The sequence below is a fragment of the Centruroides vittatus genome, unplaced genomic scaffold (genome assembly GCF_030686945.1).
Source record: "Centruroides vittatus isolate TY-2023 unplaced genomic scaffold, ASM3068694v2 contig_1258, whole genome shotgun sequence".
NCBI classification, from domain to species: domain Eukaryota; kingdom Metazoa; phylum Arthropoda; class Arachnida; order Scorpiones; family Buthidae; genus Centruroides; species Centruroides vittatus.
The window spans coordinates 96,133-110,620 of NW_027120806.1; the positions used below are offsets into that span (position 1 = coordinate 96,133).

At 32.8% G+C, this 14,488-nt stretch overlaps 1 protein-coding gene across 2 annotated transcripts in view; it reads right to left on the bottom strand.

Annotated features, from left to right (window-relative positions):
• The window catches only part of LOC136988488 (lysosomal cobalamin transport escort protein LMBD1-like), a 43,103-nt gene extending 31,641 nt beyond the window's left edge, over positions 1-11,462 (bottom strand). Inside the window, exons 1-3 of one of the 2 annotated variants that reach the window (XM_067286370.1) lie at positions 11,359-11,449; positions 6,610-6,762; positions 1,018-1,194 (exon numbers count right to left, since the gene is read on the bottom strand). In XM_067286370.1, the coding sequence (XP_067142471.1) occupies positions 1,018-1,194; positions 6,610-6,654 (222 nt within the window). In that variant the 5' untranslated portion in view covers positions 6,655-6,762; positions 11,359-11,449. Of the gene's footprint in view, positions 1-1,017; positions 1,195-6,609; positions 6,763-11,358 lie in introns of both variants that reach the window. The other variant, XM_067286363.1, reaches the window with a different exon arrangement.
• Between the last annotated feature and the right edge of the window lie 3,026 nt (positions 11,463-14,488).

The window sequence follows — 14,488 nt, forward strand, 5'->3', positions numbered from 1 at the left end:
GATCTCTCACAACTGTCACAAGAGGTAGGCATGATGTCATGGATATAGGCAAGCATAATTGTGATGGTAATGGCATGGCAGGTGATCTACAAGTTGCTACTATCTTAAATGTTTTTCTCCATAAGATATCCTGGGGCACTACAACCTTTCAATAATTTAAATGTTTTTGCAGCTTTATTTCCTGCCTGAAAAATACAGAAAAATTAAAACAAAATGCTTACTGGAATTGATAAACTAAAATGAAACAACACCTTCACTGTTCCAGCACAATATTTACTGAGGAAGACTGATCAAGTCAGTCGAAAACGTTCTTAAACGATTAAATATTGTGCTGGAACAGTGAAGGTGTTGTTTCATTTTACAGAAGAATTTTCTGCTCTTCTAAGAAACGCCTCAACCCTTTTGCCATTTATTTTTAGGAGAACTCATTTCACATTAGCCCATGCTATTGCAAACTTTGATGGGAGCCTCCTGGTCAAGGACACTGTTCTGTAAATAGCACATCTTACAAACTAAACAATGTATGATGTTAAAACTTTGCACATGCAAAGACACATTACAGGATTTTTCATAATCATCAAATTAGAGGAACAGCAATTATGTGCAGCATAATTAGGCATAAAAAAAAATCCACAAAAAATTGTTGCCTTATTATACATGAGATCATGTGAAAAAATAACAGCATGTGAATGCAGGTTAATAAAATATTAAAGAAAATAAATAACAACTAACCCATTATAAAGCTATACATTCACCAAAGCCGAATTATCGGGCTATTACTAAATTTAATAATTATAATTTAATTATAATTATTAAATTTAGTAAGAGATGGCGCCTAACGCCAAGCTCTAGTGCCAAATTGTCTTATTAACTATTTATTTATTATAGCTGACTCTAGCCCGATAATTCGGCTTTGGTGGATGTATATTAAATAAAATTTAATAAGAAATTTTAAAATACATAAATAATCTTAGTTAATAGTTAATAATTATCAAAGTTGTTACTGGTATGGTTTACCTTAAATGTTCCATTCGAAGTTTTCATAAACGAAACATAAAAAATGTCAACTGGAATAAGTAATGCAGTAAGAACAACAATAGCCAATCCCAATACAGCTGTGACTGTCGAGCTCATTTCACTGTCATATTTGCACCGAAAATATCGAACGTAACCACCAGAAAATAACAATGTTACCTGAAATTATACAAAAATTATTTATTACTAATTCATTCAAATAATTATATATATATATATATATATATTACAATACATTTACATGCTTATAATCTAAAAGTTGTAAAAGTAAATAGATGTTCACATTTTTTAAATTTTATGAAATGAAATTTTTCAGTTATCTGTCAACATAGTCTAAAATTCAATTATATAATAAATAAAGAAGAAAGTTAGTTAATTCTTTATACATTTCATCATGTTTTGAGCAAATGCATTAAAACTTTTCAGGGACAATCCAATCCTCTCATACGAGAGAAGATCAAAGACTATTTTTGGTTGAATTAACTTCAACTTCCCATCCACATGGTGGCATTTGTATAGGAAAACTGCTCAATACCAACAGGCGCAAAATATGTTTTACGAGTGTTCAAAAGTGCCAAGTTTAAATATTTGATCCATTTTTTGCAATTACCATTTCACATTCAGCCATGAACAGTAAGTTACGAATTAACATCAGAAAAAATTAGGGCGTCTCAAATTTTCATCTCGTGCAGGCGAAAGTCGACAACTATTTTCTGTTGAAAAGGATTGATTCCTATCTATCTATTTGTCAATGAAATTGCACCATTCTGTATCATCAGAATATTGCATTCTTAGCAACACAAAGTGTACTTTTTCACAGTGCCACGCATGAATTTTTGTCCATTTGCCTTGAAATCTGATTGTTCATTTTTTTTTATTTTGTTAAATGAATTTAAATATGACTAATTTTTTATTTTTTTAAAGTAAATTTTTGATGTTTTTTTATTTTTTTTCGTTACATTTTCTTATTACTGTATATTTCCTCAGATAAGACAAGGTATAAATTTTCATGAAAGTTTTATAGTTTTAGCATATGTCTGTCCTATAAGACAACCCCCAAACTATCAACGGCCTATGAATTTAGTTTAGATCGGCGAACATCTTCTGGATAATAATACTGTATAGCATATACAAAATTATGTCCTATTCCTAATTTTTCAAATGAACAAATTTTATTATCTTCATCTGTAAGCACTGCTTTGCGACTGTTGCAAACGTTTGCACTGATTTGAGCATTTGGGTAATGACCTTGATATTCACAAAAACGTTATATGGGCTATTCTATTTTGTGGACATACCCTACTCTACTGGTAAATAATTACAGTTTGTCGGGTTTTTTTTATAATGGTTTTAATTTATATAAATTTCAATCTAAATTTTTTTGTATCTGTCCTATAAGACGACCCCTGGATTTTGGGGGGGCCTTTTTTTATCATTCAACTATCGTCTTATCTGCCAAAATATACAGTACAATTTATTTAACATTTTGTGATAAACATGACAATGGTACATTAAAATAACCAGACTCTTAATTTGGTTTTCATTTTAATGTTTGTCATTCTTACTTTTTTCTCAGGCAGTGCTGGGGCATACACACACACACACACACAAATAACATGCCTCTATTAATGCATCCAACAGTAACAACTTTTGCCAGATGACTGCCAGATTACGTTGGACTATAATACAAGGGTAATTCCCAAAAGTAAGGTTTCCTATTTTCTAAAAAATACAAAGAAACATTTATTTTCAATAATGTTCGTGTCATTTTAAAGCTTGAACATTTATCTATTTTTCTACATATCGCCATTTCGGTCGATGCATTTTTGTAGGTGCTGTGGCAATTTTTGTAAGCCCGTGTCATACCAGCTCGCCGCCATGTCGCAGGACCCATCTTGCACACACCTTCCGATACTGCAACTTTTCCATTAAATTCCTATGAATGGTACTTCGGGAAAACCCCAAGAACCAAAATGCAGAGATCATCTAGAGTGATTCGCCGACCTCCACGCATGGTTTGCTCAACCTTCTTGACTATCTCGTCGGAAATTGACGTTCTCCCACTTCTTTCTTCGTTGTGAATTTCAGTACAATCAGCTGCAAACTCCCTACACCACTCAAGGACGTTTTTGACATCTATACAAGACTCGTCACACACTTCTGTCAATTGGCGATGAATTTCAATCGGTTTAACACGACATGGCGGCAAGCCAGTATGACATGGGCATACAAAAATTGCCACAGCACATACAGAAATGCATCGACTGAAATGGCGATTAGGTAGAAAAATAGATAAATGTTCAAGCTTTAAAATGATATGAACATTATTGAAAATAAACGGTTTTTTGTATTTTAGAAAAAATAGGAGACCTTACTTTTGGGATTATCCTCATAATATTACTAATTATTAATTAAAAGTCAAGTAATTTGACCCAGAAATAGACATTAGGTGCCATCTCTTAATTAATTTAATAAATAATTTGGAAGATTCTGAAAGAAAAGAATCAGTTCAAAGCGAGACTCAAACCAGTAACTCCACTTGTCATGTGGACACATTGCCAGTTACACTATTTGGATCTCCATCTGATCTTCACCTCCATCCCCATGAAGATCCATGTCAGCACCATGAGTAACCAGTATGATTATATCTAAATTAATAGTTGTGGAAGCAAAGATTGGATGGAGATCCAAGCAAAACTAAAATACTACTTTTAATATGCTCATTAAACTTTTTAAAAATTAATATTGCAGTTTCTTTGAAACATCTTTCCAACTCGTTAATGAAACTTGTTTTTTGATAATTTTTGGATAAAAAACATAATAATTACAAGTTTAATAATATTGCCATAGATAAAATAATTGACAATCTTCTCAGGAACACAAAACTTAACCTATTGACTAAGAGGATTTGTTAAATAAATTAACAGTAAATCACACAAAAATTGAAGAGAAAAACAGAATGGAGATGACTAATAAGTTCTAAAGCAGAATGATTCCACAATCATATCTTGAAATAGTCAATGGCCATGGCAGCAAAAGTTTATTTTACTATATTATTATTTATTAACATTAATAAATACAGTGGTGCCTCGTATAACGTATGCCTCAAATAATGGACACTGCGAACAAGTGCAAATGATGTTTTCACTCTTTTGCCATTGCCAATGACAATCTGCTTTTTTTTTAGATGTTTTCCCCTTCTTGGCTTCCCAGAATAGCTTCTTGATGTAGGTATTTTGGGAGCCTTTGAAAACAGTTGCTCTTTGGTTGCAGAAGAGTAAGCTGTTTTTTTTTCCTTCTTCTTTGTCCAACCTGCCTGTCCATTGGAAGTCTAACCAAAAAGCCTGGGTGACCCAGGTTGTCTTCAAGGAATGGATCCTGGAAACCTTTGCTCTTGCTGTAAAGAAATACCTGCTGGACAAAAAGCTGACACTCAAAGCCCTACTGATACTGGACAATGCCCCTGGTCACCCAAAAAACCAGGAGGAGATCCTGGAAGAAAGCTATCCTTTCATCAAGGTGCAGTATCTGCCAGCAAACACCACTGCCATCCTTCAGCCAATGGATCAGCAATCATTGTCAACTTCAAAAAACTGTACACCAGAGCTCTCTTTATGAAGGTGTTTGAAGAATGTCAGCTTTGTGGAGACATGACTGTCCGAAAGTTCTGGAAAGAGAAGTTTGATGTTCTTGTGGCAATCAGACTCATCCAGAAGGCCTGGGGAGAAGTCACGCAGAAGACTCTCAATTCAGCCTGGAAGAGGCTTGTTCCTAAATGGACCCAGGAAGAACCAGCTGAGGATACAGGAATGGTGCAGGAGATCATCTCGACGGCCCGAGAGTTGGAATTGGAGGTGAAAATGGAGGATGTGAAGGAGCACATTGAAGAACACCAAGAAGAGCTGACAACTGAAGAGCTCCAAGCACTTCTGGCCCAGGAACATGATGAAGCTCAAAGGAAAGCTTCATCTGACGACGAGGAGGAGCAATCCAATCAACTAATTTCAACAGCTGCCATCAAGGACTTCCTTGTCAAATGGGGAGAGGTTCAGGAGTTTAAACAACACTCACTATCCAAACACAGCTGAGGCCAACAGGATCAATGATCTCTACAATGACACCGTTGCCCGTCATTTCCAACAGGAGTTGAAGAAGAGAGAGAAACAGACCACCTTGGACATGTTTTTCAAGAAGCCAGCCGCCAAAATACAAAGGATGGAACAAGAGGAGTTGACCCTGCAAGCCCTGGTAGCCTCTCTTGAATCTGACTCCAATTAAAAAACAATAAAAAAGAGACCTGCTGCAATGTGTAAAAAGTGTGTGTCTGTATGAATGTGTGAAAAAAGTGTTCCTCCACCTCCTCCTCATGATATCTGACTACCCGGCATAATTGGTGACTGCTCCATTTTCATTTTTTTTCTTTTATGGTACAGTACGGTTATTTTATGCAGCGGAACGAATTAGATGTTTTAACATGTATTTCTATGGGAAAATGTGTCTTGTATAACAGACTTTTCACTTAACAGACTTGCACCTGAAACGGATTAAGTATGTTATATGAGGCACCACTGTACTAGTTTATATATAAATAATAGGGCCGCAATTTGAAAAAATTGTAGTCCTACCCAGTGTTGTCCATTGTTTGTCTGTCTTTCCTTAGCCTTGAGAACAGCGTTAGATATATGAAATTCAAGACCAGATATGTAAAGCTTAGGGGTAGGCGGCCCCAATTAACTATATTATATGAACTTTTGATGCAAACCTGAAGTCAGATTATTTCAATTCAAAAAGTTTCCCGTAAAAGGAATTAGATGACTGGCATGACTCCGTTGCTAATGGAAAAGTACGATGTACAAGGGCAAGACATTACTAATTTGAAGTGGAAAGCATATATTTTAAATTAACTGAATTAAAAACATTATTAAAAATTTGCAGCCTGGCATTTTGACAATGTCACAATAAATAATTGCTCATTCCAAATTACAATCTAAAATTAAAAATAATGCGTATATAAAAAACACACGTTTATAATTTATGTACAGTATATACCAGGGGTGGGCAAGCAAAAGTTCAGTGGGAGCCAAAATGTAGGTTTTGCAAAATGCACGGGAGCCGCAGTTCTGTACTGTCATGGCGGATAGTATGGTAAGGGGTGTAATTTTATTATATAATATAAATACAATATAAAACAAATATTGAATTTTTTTAATAAACATATTTTCACAAAATTATAAAGATAAAATTGTAAAAATAATAATAAAAAACAGAAATTAACACTTTCAGCAAGAGCCGCATACAACTCAAAAAGAGCCGCATTTGCCCATGTCTGGTATATACACATTCTGTCAATAAGTTAATAAGTTACTTAATAGTATTATAAATCATTTCATCCAAAACAAAATTTCAGAATATAAGAAAATAATAAAAGTAATATAGTTTTAATTGACCATTATATAATAGTAATTTAGATATTGTGATACAATATAAATATTTTATTCAAAAACAGCATGATAAATAATAATTTTAAAAACAGTATATGAAATATAATTGAAATTTTAGATATATTATACTTACACAACATATCTGAAAGAAAAGAATTAACAAAGCCATAAATAACATAATGAAAATCCAAAATCAAAAATGCAAGTGCCGAACACAAACAAATGCAAGTGCTGTTATGTGGTACAATATGTCCCAAAGAGGACAGGCAGCCTTATATCTCTGGACCTAGTAGATATGGAAATTTGAAACTATGGAAGTATTAATAGTTAGATCTAAAACTGCATTTTTGCATGTTCTTTCAAACAGTAACCTGTACCTTATAGCATAGGGCTAATTGTTTCAGAAGATTTTTAATGCTGAATCCAACAGTACAATTAGATTTGAAATGAAATAACCATTCAGAAGTTACACTGAAAAATTTTCTGAACCTAATAGATAAGATTTTATCTTTGTTTAATTATGAATATTAGTAATTATTCTAAAGTCCTAGATATGCAACTTACACATTTTGTTTGTCCATGATTCGTATACAAAAGTAATCAAATGTTGAATTAAATAATCTCTGAAACCCCATTTAGATTTAATCTTAAGTAAATAATTTTAATACAACAAAGTTTGCTTACTTTTTCATTCCCAAATTCCATATTATCTGAAGACAATTTTTATGAGAAACACTTATCACTTGTACTGTTATTAAAACTTTATAACTTATACTAAGATTTTTCTGATATAATTCTTGAATAGTTCATTCAATTTTAAATCTAATTATAGGGTTAGATTGAACATTAAAAAGCCTTTAACAATATGCAACAAGATACAAATTATTATTTAAAACTGCAATCAAGACAAACAACATATCAAGACAACATGCCAAAGTGCATAATTTATGAAAATATTAGTAAAGGCTTATGCCACAATCATTAAATTTTCACCAAAATTTAAAGAAAAATTCTTTCTTATATAGGTTAAGAAAAAAATTTAATTATTATAATTATCTTCCTGTTGTTGCAAATCATTACCTCTAAAAAGTTTAAATTTTTAAAATGTTAGTATTCTAGTTTTAAAAAATTTAATTATTTTTCACATCTTTCCATGTGTTTTAACATCCAATTTAAATTTTCACATTCCATGTTTTAGCATATGGAATGTACAACTTTTAGATGTATTAAGTTTTGAATTTCCAGACCTACCAGAGCAGAGAGAGATTCTGGGATATATATATTGCATACATTCACAACTGAAAACAAAATGATCTGCACTCCAGTATCGGTTTAGAAAACTGCTTTGTATAATATTGGAGTCATCAAATTAATGCTTTTATCTGTATTTATCTTGTTTCTATGTCCTTCATATTGATTTGAGAGGTATTTTGGAAGAACTTGAAAAAATAATTAAACTATTACTGCATTGTACCTCAATGTATGATCAACAAACCAAGAGTATTTCACTGTATTGTCTTTCAAAAGATCTGTTGTGCGAAAACAGTAGTTAGGTGTTTTAAAACTTGAAAAAAAGTCTTGTTTGCTCTTTGTATTGTCACATGATTGATAATATACTGTCAAGTAAAAAATATTATACTTCTATTACCGTAAGATGATTCGTCTTAAAAAGTATGAATATTGTATGAATGCAATATTTTTATTTGGATACAACTTTAAAATAAATTGTTTGATATCATTTGCTGTCATTTAATTCAAATCTTTGTGTCAACAGATAAATATTTATTCTTACGTAAAGGGACTCAGAGAATAGTTAGGTGTTTTAAACTAAACACAGCACCAATAAATTCTAATATATTAGCTCCTAAAAGCAAATATGTATACTCCCTTTTATTAATTAGTAAAATTTTATATTTTCGATAAATGAATAACTATATTATAGATCAAGAATAAAAGAAAATTTTCAATAAAATAACTTCATGAGTCTGCAAACAAATCTTTGATAGTGTCAGAGTCCATACAATTAAAATGGTTTGCATCGAGTACGACTTCTCCTTCAATAAAATACTATTTTGCTTTTCCTCTGAATATGCTAATATAATGCTTAAAGTGAGTTTCTTAAAAGACGTATCCAATAACTTTTTATAACTCAATTTGCATAATGTAATAAACAGAACAATATATTATTTTCAGCAAAATAAAATGGCCATCCTATAGTTCATTTCAATCTCAGAAATTGATGATTTGCACGGTTTCTCACAAATATGGACAATAAAACAACTTCTCGCACAATCACCGGGAAGGATAATCAACACACTAGAACCTTTTTATATCCCAGTAAGAACAGATTTAGACAAAACTAACATTTTGTCTAAATCTGCTAAATATGGACAATTACAAAAGCTGAAAAAAAAATAACACAATTATATCATCTTTATGAATCATGGAATGAATTTTTAAGGATATTTAATTATTTAATACATTTTTTGTTAGTTAAAAAGTTTCTCAGAACCTTTCTGACCTGAATTAATCAATACACCTTTAGCAATCACCAAAGTTTAAAGAATCATTTTCACTTTCAACTGTCCATGCCTAAAGATGGCCTATCAACCGAATCAAAAATGATAGCATTTTTTAAACTTCATCCAGTGTTAAAGGTACATTGATTAATTCAGCCAAGTAACCACAGTGGCTAGTTCATCTTTTTTTTTTTTATCTTCCTGATCTGTAAGATTTTGTCAAGTTCTGGAAATAAAGAAATTAATTATAATCTTTAGATCTAGGAATATGATAAGATTAAAAATTGAAATTAACGTTATTGATTTCAATTTAATAAGTGTAAATTTATTTATTTATTTTTTTTGATGTATCGATATTACTTTTGAATTATTTATTAACAGAATAGAATGTCGAGTCAGTGTTTGAAAACACAGTAATTTGAATATTTTATATTTTAAATATTATTTATTTAATATCACAAGTTTGACTTAAGTTTAATGCATCCTATACGATATTACTTTATTTTAATGTTAGCGTATTTTTTAAATGATGAAAACTGGTCTGCAGGTTGAGTTACTTAACCTGCGGACCAGTTTTCGGGTGATCTAAGTCTGTTAAGAAGTCACACTCCCTTATCTGTGCTAAGATATACATCGTTTTAATTAAACATTTACATTACTTTTATTTTAGAAAATAATTCATTAGCATCAACACCAAATTTAGCTTTTATTGTTTTACCATTCTATTCATGAAATTTTCAAATTTAATTACATTTTGTAAATATTCAATAATAAAGTGTGCCACTCTCACACAATTAAGTATGAAATAATCCAAAAATCTTGGAAACCATCTTTAATGTCCTAATTATACATATAGAATATCACAAAGACTGAAAAAAAACCTATAAACAAATACTGTATCATTATCGTCATCATTTTAATTTATTACAGTTAGAAAATAGATAAACATTTGTTAAATTAAATATTTTACGAAAACAACAGAATTAAAAATTTTAGACCGAAACATCTTTTGCCGTCGTAATTTCAATACGACGCGTATTTTGCACAGACGCCGAGAGGAAGACGGTGCCCGGACCAGAAACGAATGTTAATTTCACCATTCTCCAAAAATAGGTTAAAGTCTACCTAGGTAGTCCCAATGGCAGCACTTCAATTAGGTTAGGTTAGGTTAGTTTAACTATTTTTAGTAGACTTTTTTTTTTTATTTTGTTCAAGAACTACCGTGAATCAATAACTAGTGACGTTAAACACTCGGCGGCCTGCAGCGGCTCCCCTCTGGGAAGAGTCCGTCAGGAGCACAACCATTGGGACTACCTAGATGTATTTTTGGGTCAAAATCTACCAGCAAAATTATTAAAAAAAATATATTTTCACCACTTATGAAAATAAGGTTAATGTTACCTATGGTAGCAAACATGGCAGCTTGTCTCCTAAACGGCACAATTCTAGGTCCGAATGACGCGGTTGGGACTTTAACAGAACTGTAGAACATACTGATAGGAACAAAAAAAGTCTAATGAACCATGGGTGTACGAGCGCGCCTTCGCGAGATACAAGCCCCCAAAATGACTATATGGCAGCGAACATGGCAGCCCGACTGACCTTTCGTACGGGCGCCACCACACGCTGCCATGTGCTAAACTAGTGATCGATTCATGGTAGTTCTTGAACAAAGTAAAAAAATGGGGGAAACGTCTACTAAAGGCAATTTTAACGGCAAGCGACGGGACTCCCGTAAAATCATAAAAAAAATATTGGGTCACGTGACCCGGCTTTTTGCTTGTGAACCCGCATAACGTAGGCACAACTTTCAAGGGCTATATCTCGCAAACGTGCACATATACAGGTATGGTTTCTTTGACTTTTTTGCTCCCCCAGGGGGGTCGACAATTTGCCCTCCCTCCCCACCGCGTCATTCAATCCTAGAATCTTGCCCCTGTTGTAATAATTTGGCTGGCAATAATTATGGTAATTTATTAGAATTGGTTAGGTTAGGTTAGAACGTGCGTCCCCACTGTTTCAGAGCTGCCGTGTTTGCTACCATAGGTAACATTAACCGAAAAGAAAAACCAGAAATTTTAATTTACATCATTTCATTTCCTGTTTCTTTACATAGGAATAAATATTTGAACCCACATCTGGATTCAGGCAAAATGGTCTTGCTGGCACTTCTATTTAGGACTTTTGCGTATTATTACTATAAACACGTGACCACGTGACTTTTCCTGTCATCTTCATACGCATTACTAATCAATAACATTCTGTTATTTAAAAGCGAGGTTATTATTATTATTATATTCAGCATCTTGATTATAATTAAAAGTGTATTAAAAGTGAACTTTTACCAATATATATTGACTTACAATTATCAAAATAGCAAAAGGGATCCAAGCGGAGACATTTACATCGACCGGAATGAAGCTCGCCATTTTGGCTTGAAGCGCCACCTTCTCGATAACTACGCATATATAAAGAACTTATTTATGATTGGTTATTTCAAATGCACGATTTCTATGGTAATTTGATTAATAATTTTTTTTTCATCGTTTGGTGGCAAAATTCTTTCAGATAAAAAACAATGTTAACCTTTATTTAATTATAGGTAATTTAGAATGGTGGTTCTTAATACTTTTCTGCTGCCCGCATCCTAGAGTTTGAACAGAAGGGAGACAATGCGAGAATATCGACTATCTTCCCGCACTTTAATATGGCGGCAAATTGCCTTCATAATACGACCGTTAAACTTTGATCATATAGCCGTTTTAAATTTCTTTTCCGTTACTTTTGTACTACGGTTCTTGTTAAATGAATGAATAACTCGGAAAAAGTCTATGGTTTCTTGGTTTCGTAAGCTTAATTCCAGCAATAACAGAGAAATTTAATCGCATTAATATGTATGACGTTAAGTGGTGATTGTCAACTTAATCTCATCCTATTTGAAGGTCTGGGGATTGTAAAATTGTCCGTTAATTAATAAAGAAACATCTGAATTCGTAAAATTTGGAGTACTGTAATTTATTATTTGTAAATTTTAACTGTTCCTGATACAGTAATTAGTTTTAAAATGGATTTTTTAAGTTAAAGAATTTTATAATTAAAACGGTGAGTTACATTACATTAAGATTTAAAATGAAAAACAATTTTAAAATTGATATACATTTAGGCTGATAATTCCGGGTTTAAACAGTTGAAAATAATTGATTAATCATATTTAAATGTATTAGACATGTAAATAATATTAAAATTTAAACAACAATAAGTTACATAAACGTAATAAACTGTTGATTATTACGAATTTATCATTATTTTTAATTTAGCAACATTTAATATGACTTTTTTTTTTTAGTTTCAAAAGCTGTATTTTATTGGCTGACACAATTTTTAAACAATGTAGATATGCCAAATGTTTTCTATAACTATAATAATAATAGTTTAATAATTTAGAAATGGGTTGCCACACGTCATTAAAAATTAATCTTCTTCAATCAAATCGCGACATATTTCCTGAGAACTTGAGCGAGCGATAAGAAGGGAAAATGGTGTCATTGGCACATTTCTAAAAGGGAATTTTGTTACCAAAAACGATGGGACCCGTCACGCTAAGGGATTATCGTTCGACTCTCAAACGAGAAAGCAACAGTGAATACGACACAGAGTTCGTTTTATGGCATCACCGCAGTGGCGTAGCGTGGGTGTCATCCGCCCGGGGCGGAGGAAAATTTCGCCGCCCCTTATTTAGGTATTTTTACAAGATATTATTATTTATTGTGAAATTTTGGCGCTCCCTATACGTGCCGCCCCTACCGCCCCCACTACGCTACGCCACTGAATTACCGGTATATACATATGCCTACTTACTAACAACTGAACCTTGCTAACAGCATTTTCATGGTCATTCTCGAATTCGGTGCACAAGGTAATTTCGCACCGGAGGCAAGAAAAAGTTTTAACGAATCTAAAAATGTGAAATTTTAATATTTATTTTGATAAATATCGAATCTTTTAAATATTAAATTTTATTAAATATAAAAGTTTATATACGCTTAAAACAATTCGATTTATAAATTTAATTGTTGAAATAATTATAATTCTGGTTTCGACGTATACCGACTACAATGTTTTTTATTTAAGTTCAACGTTGAAATGGATTTCCTCTTGTAATGCATACTAACGACCAATATTTGCTATTTATGGTAAAATTTGTTAACAGTTAAATACCGATTTAAATACAGTGTGAATGTCATGAATGTCCTATAATATAAGTCGCCTTTTCCATTTATAGACGATTAAACAATGTAGTAACACAGTCTTTAAACTCGACAAACACTACCTTATGTCACTTTGCCGACCATTAAACTGTCGTTGTTCTATTGACTATTAATTTAACCGAAGTGGAACAACGAGTCATCTGACACTGCAGAAGCGTCTGGCAGTCAATTAAAAAGGAAAAAGCCTAATTCGGGATGAAAAATCAAGTCCAGTGAATTAAGTCGTAGCAGAGTGAAACGTCATTTCCGGGTAAGAAAGTCATATTCGGTGAAAAGTGGACACGGGTGAAAGCAAAACTCGGCAGAGGAAAGGCTTATTTTAAGCAGTAGAAGAAAAGCATTTTCCACCAAGGCTCTTTCCGCTTGACGGATGTTTCCACCATCACTTTCGACTCTTGTCCATCGAGTCTTATCTCGCGTGATCGACACTCCACCGTCCATTCTGTAACTTCCGGGTAACGTCGTCCCAGGTAGTCGACGACAGGCGTGGCGCTATCGTTCGGAGTGATGACAACCACCCGTTTGTTGTCGGGTGTAGGCGACTCGCGCTCTTCGCGCTCCTCGACATCTTTCGGAAGCACCCGAATCACTCGAACCGAAGCGGAAGACGACGAGGCGCTTTCCTCCCGCTTATCGTCTGCCGAGGTGTGCCACTTCTTTGAAATTCTCCATTCTGCAAAAGAAAGAAACGACTATTATGAAAATGCAACTTGTATTCGTTAAGAAAACATGCGTATTTAATGTAAACTGTAAGATTTCTAATGAAAAAATGATTTTAAATAATATGACAGATGATCGTCTTAATTATAACAAAAAGTCACAAATCAATATTATAATGAAATCTTTAATAAATATTGTAATTTGAACTTTTCGGCGATTTTTAATGTTCGATATATAATTAGAGAAACCGGTTTTCTACAAATTATACAATCGTGTCCATTGCCATAACACAAAACATGTGTGAAAATAGAGAAAACCTGATGACGAATAACCTGAAATTATTCTGTTTAATTAAAGTTTAGATTATAACGGTGCAAATTTCATATGGGATACGATGTGTATGTAAATTATAAACTATTTGTCTAATTTCCATTTTGCTTTAACAATTCGATTGGCTTTGCGCTTAACGAAAATTAACAATGACAAGAGTAAAAATTACGTCGCAAAATAGGTAGAAGGATTCCATTCGTCGTCTCTGCGAATAAACCGCTCAACGACCGATCAA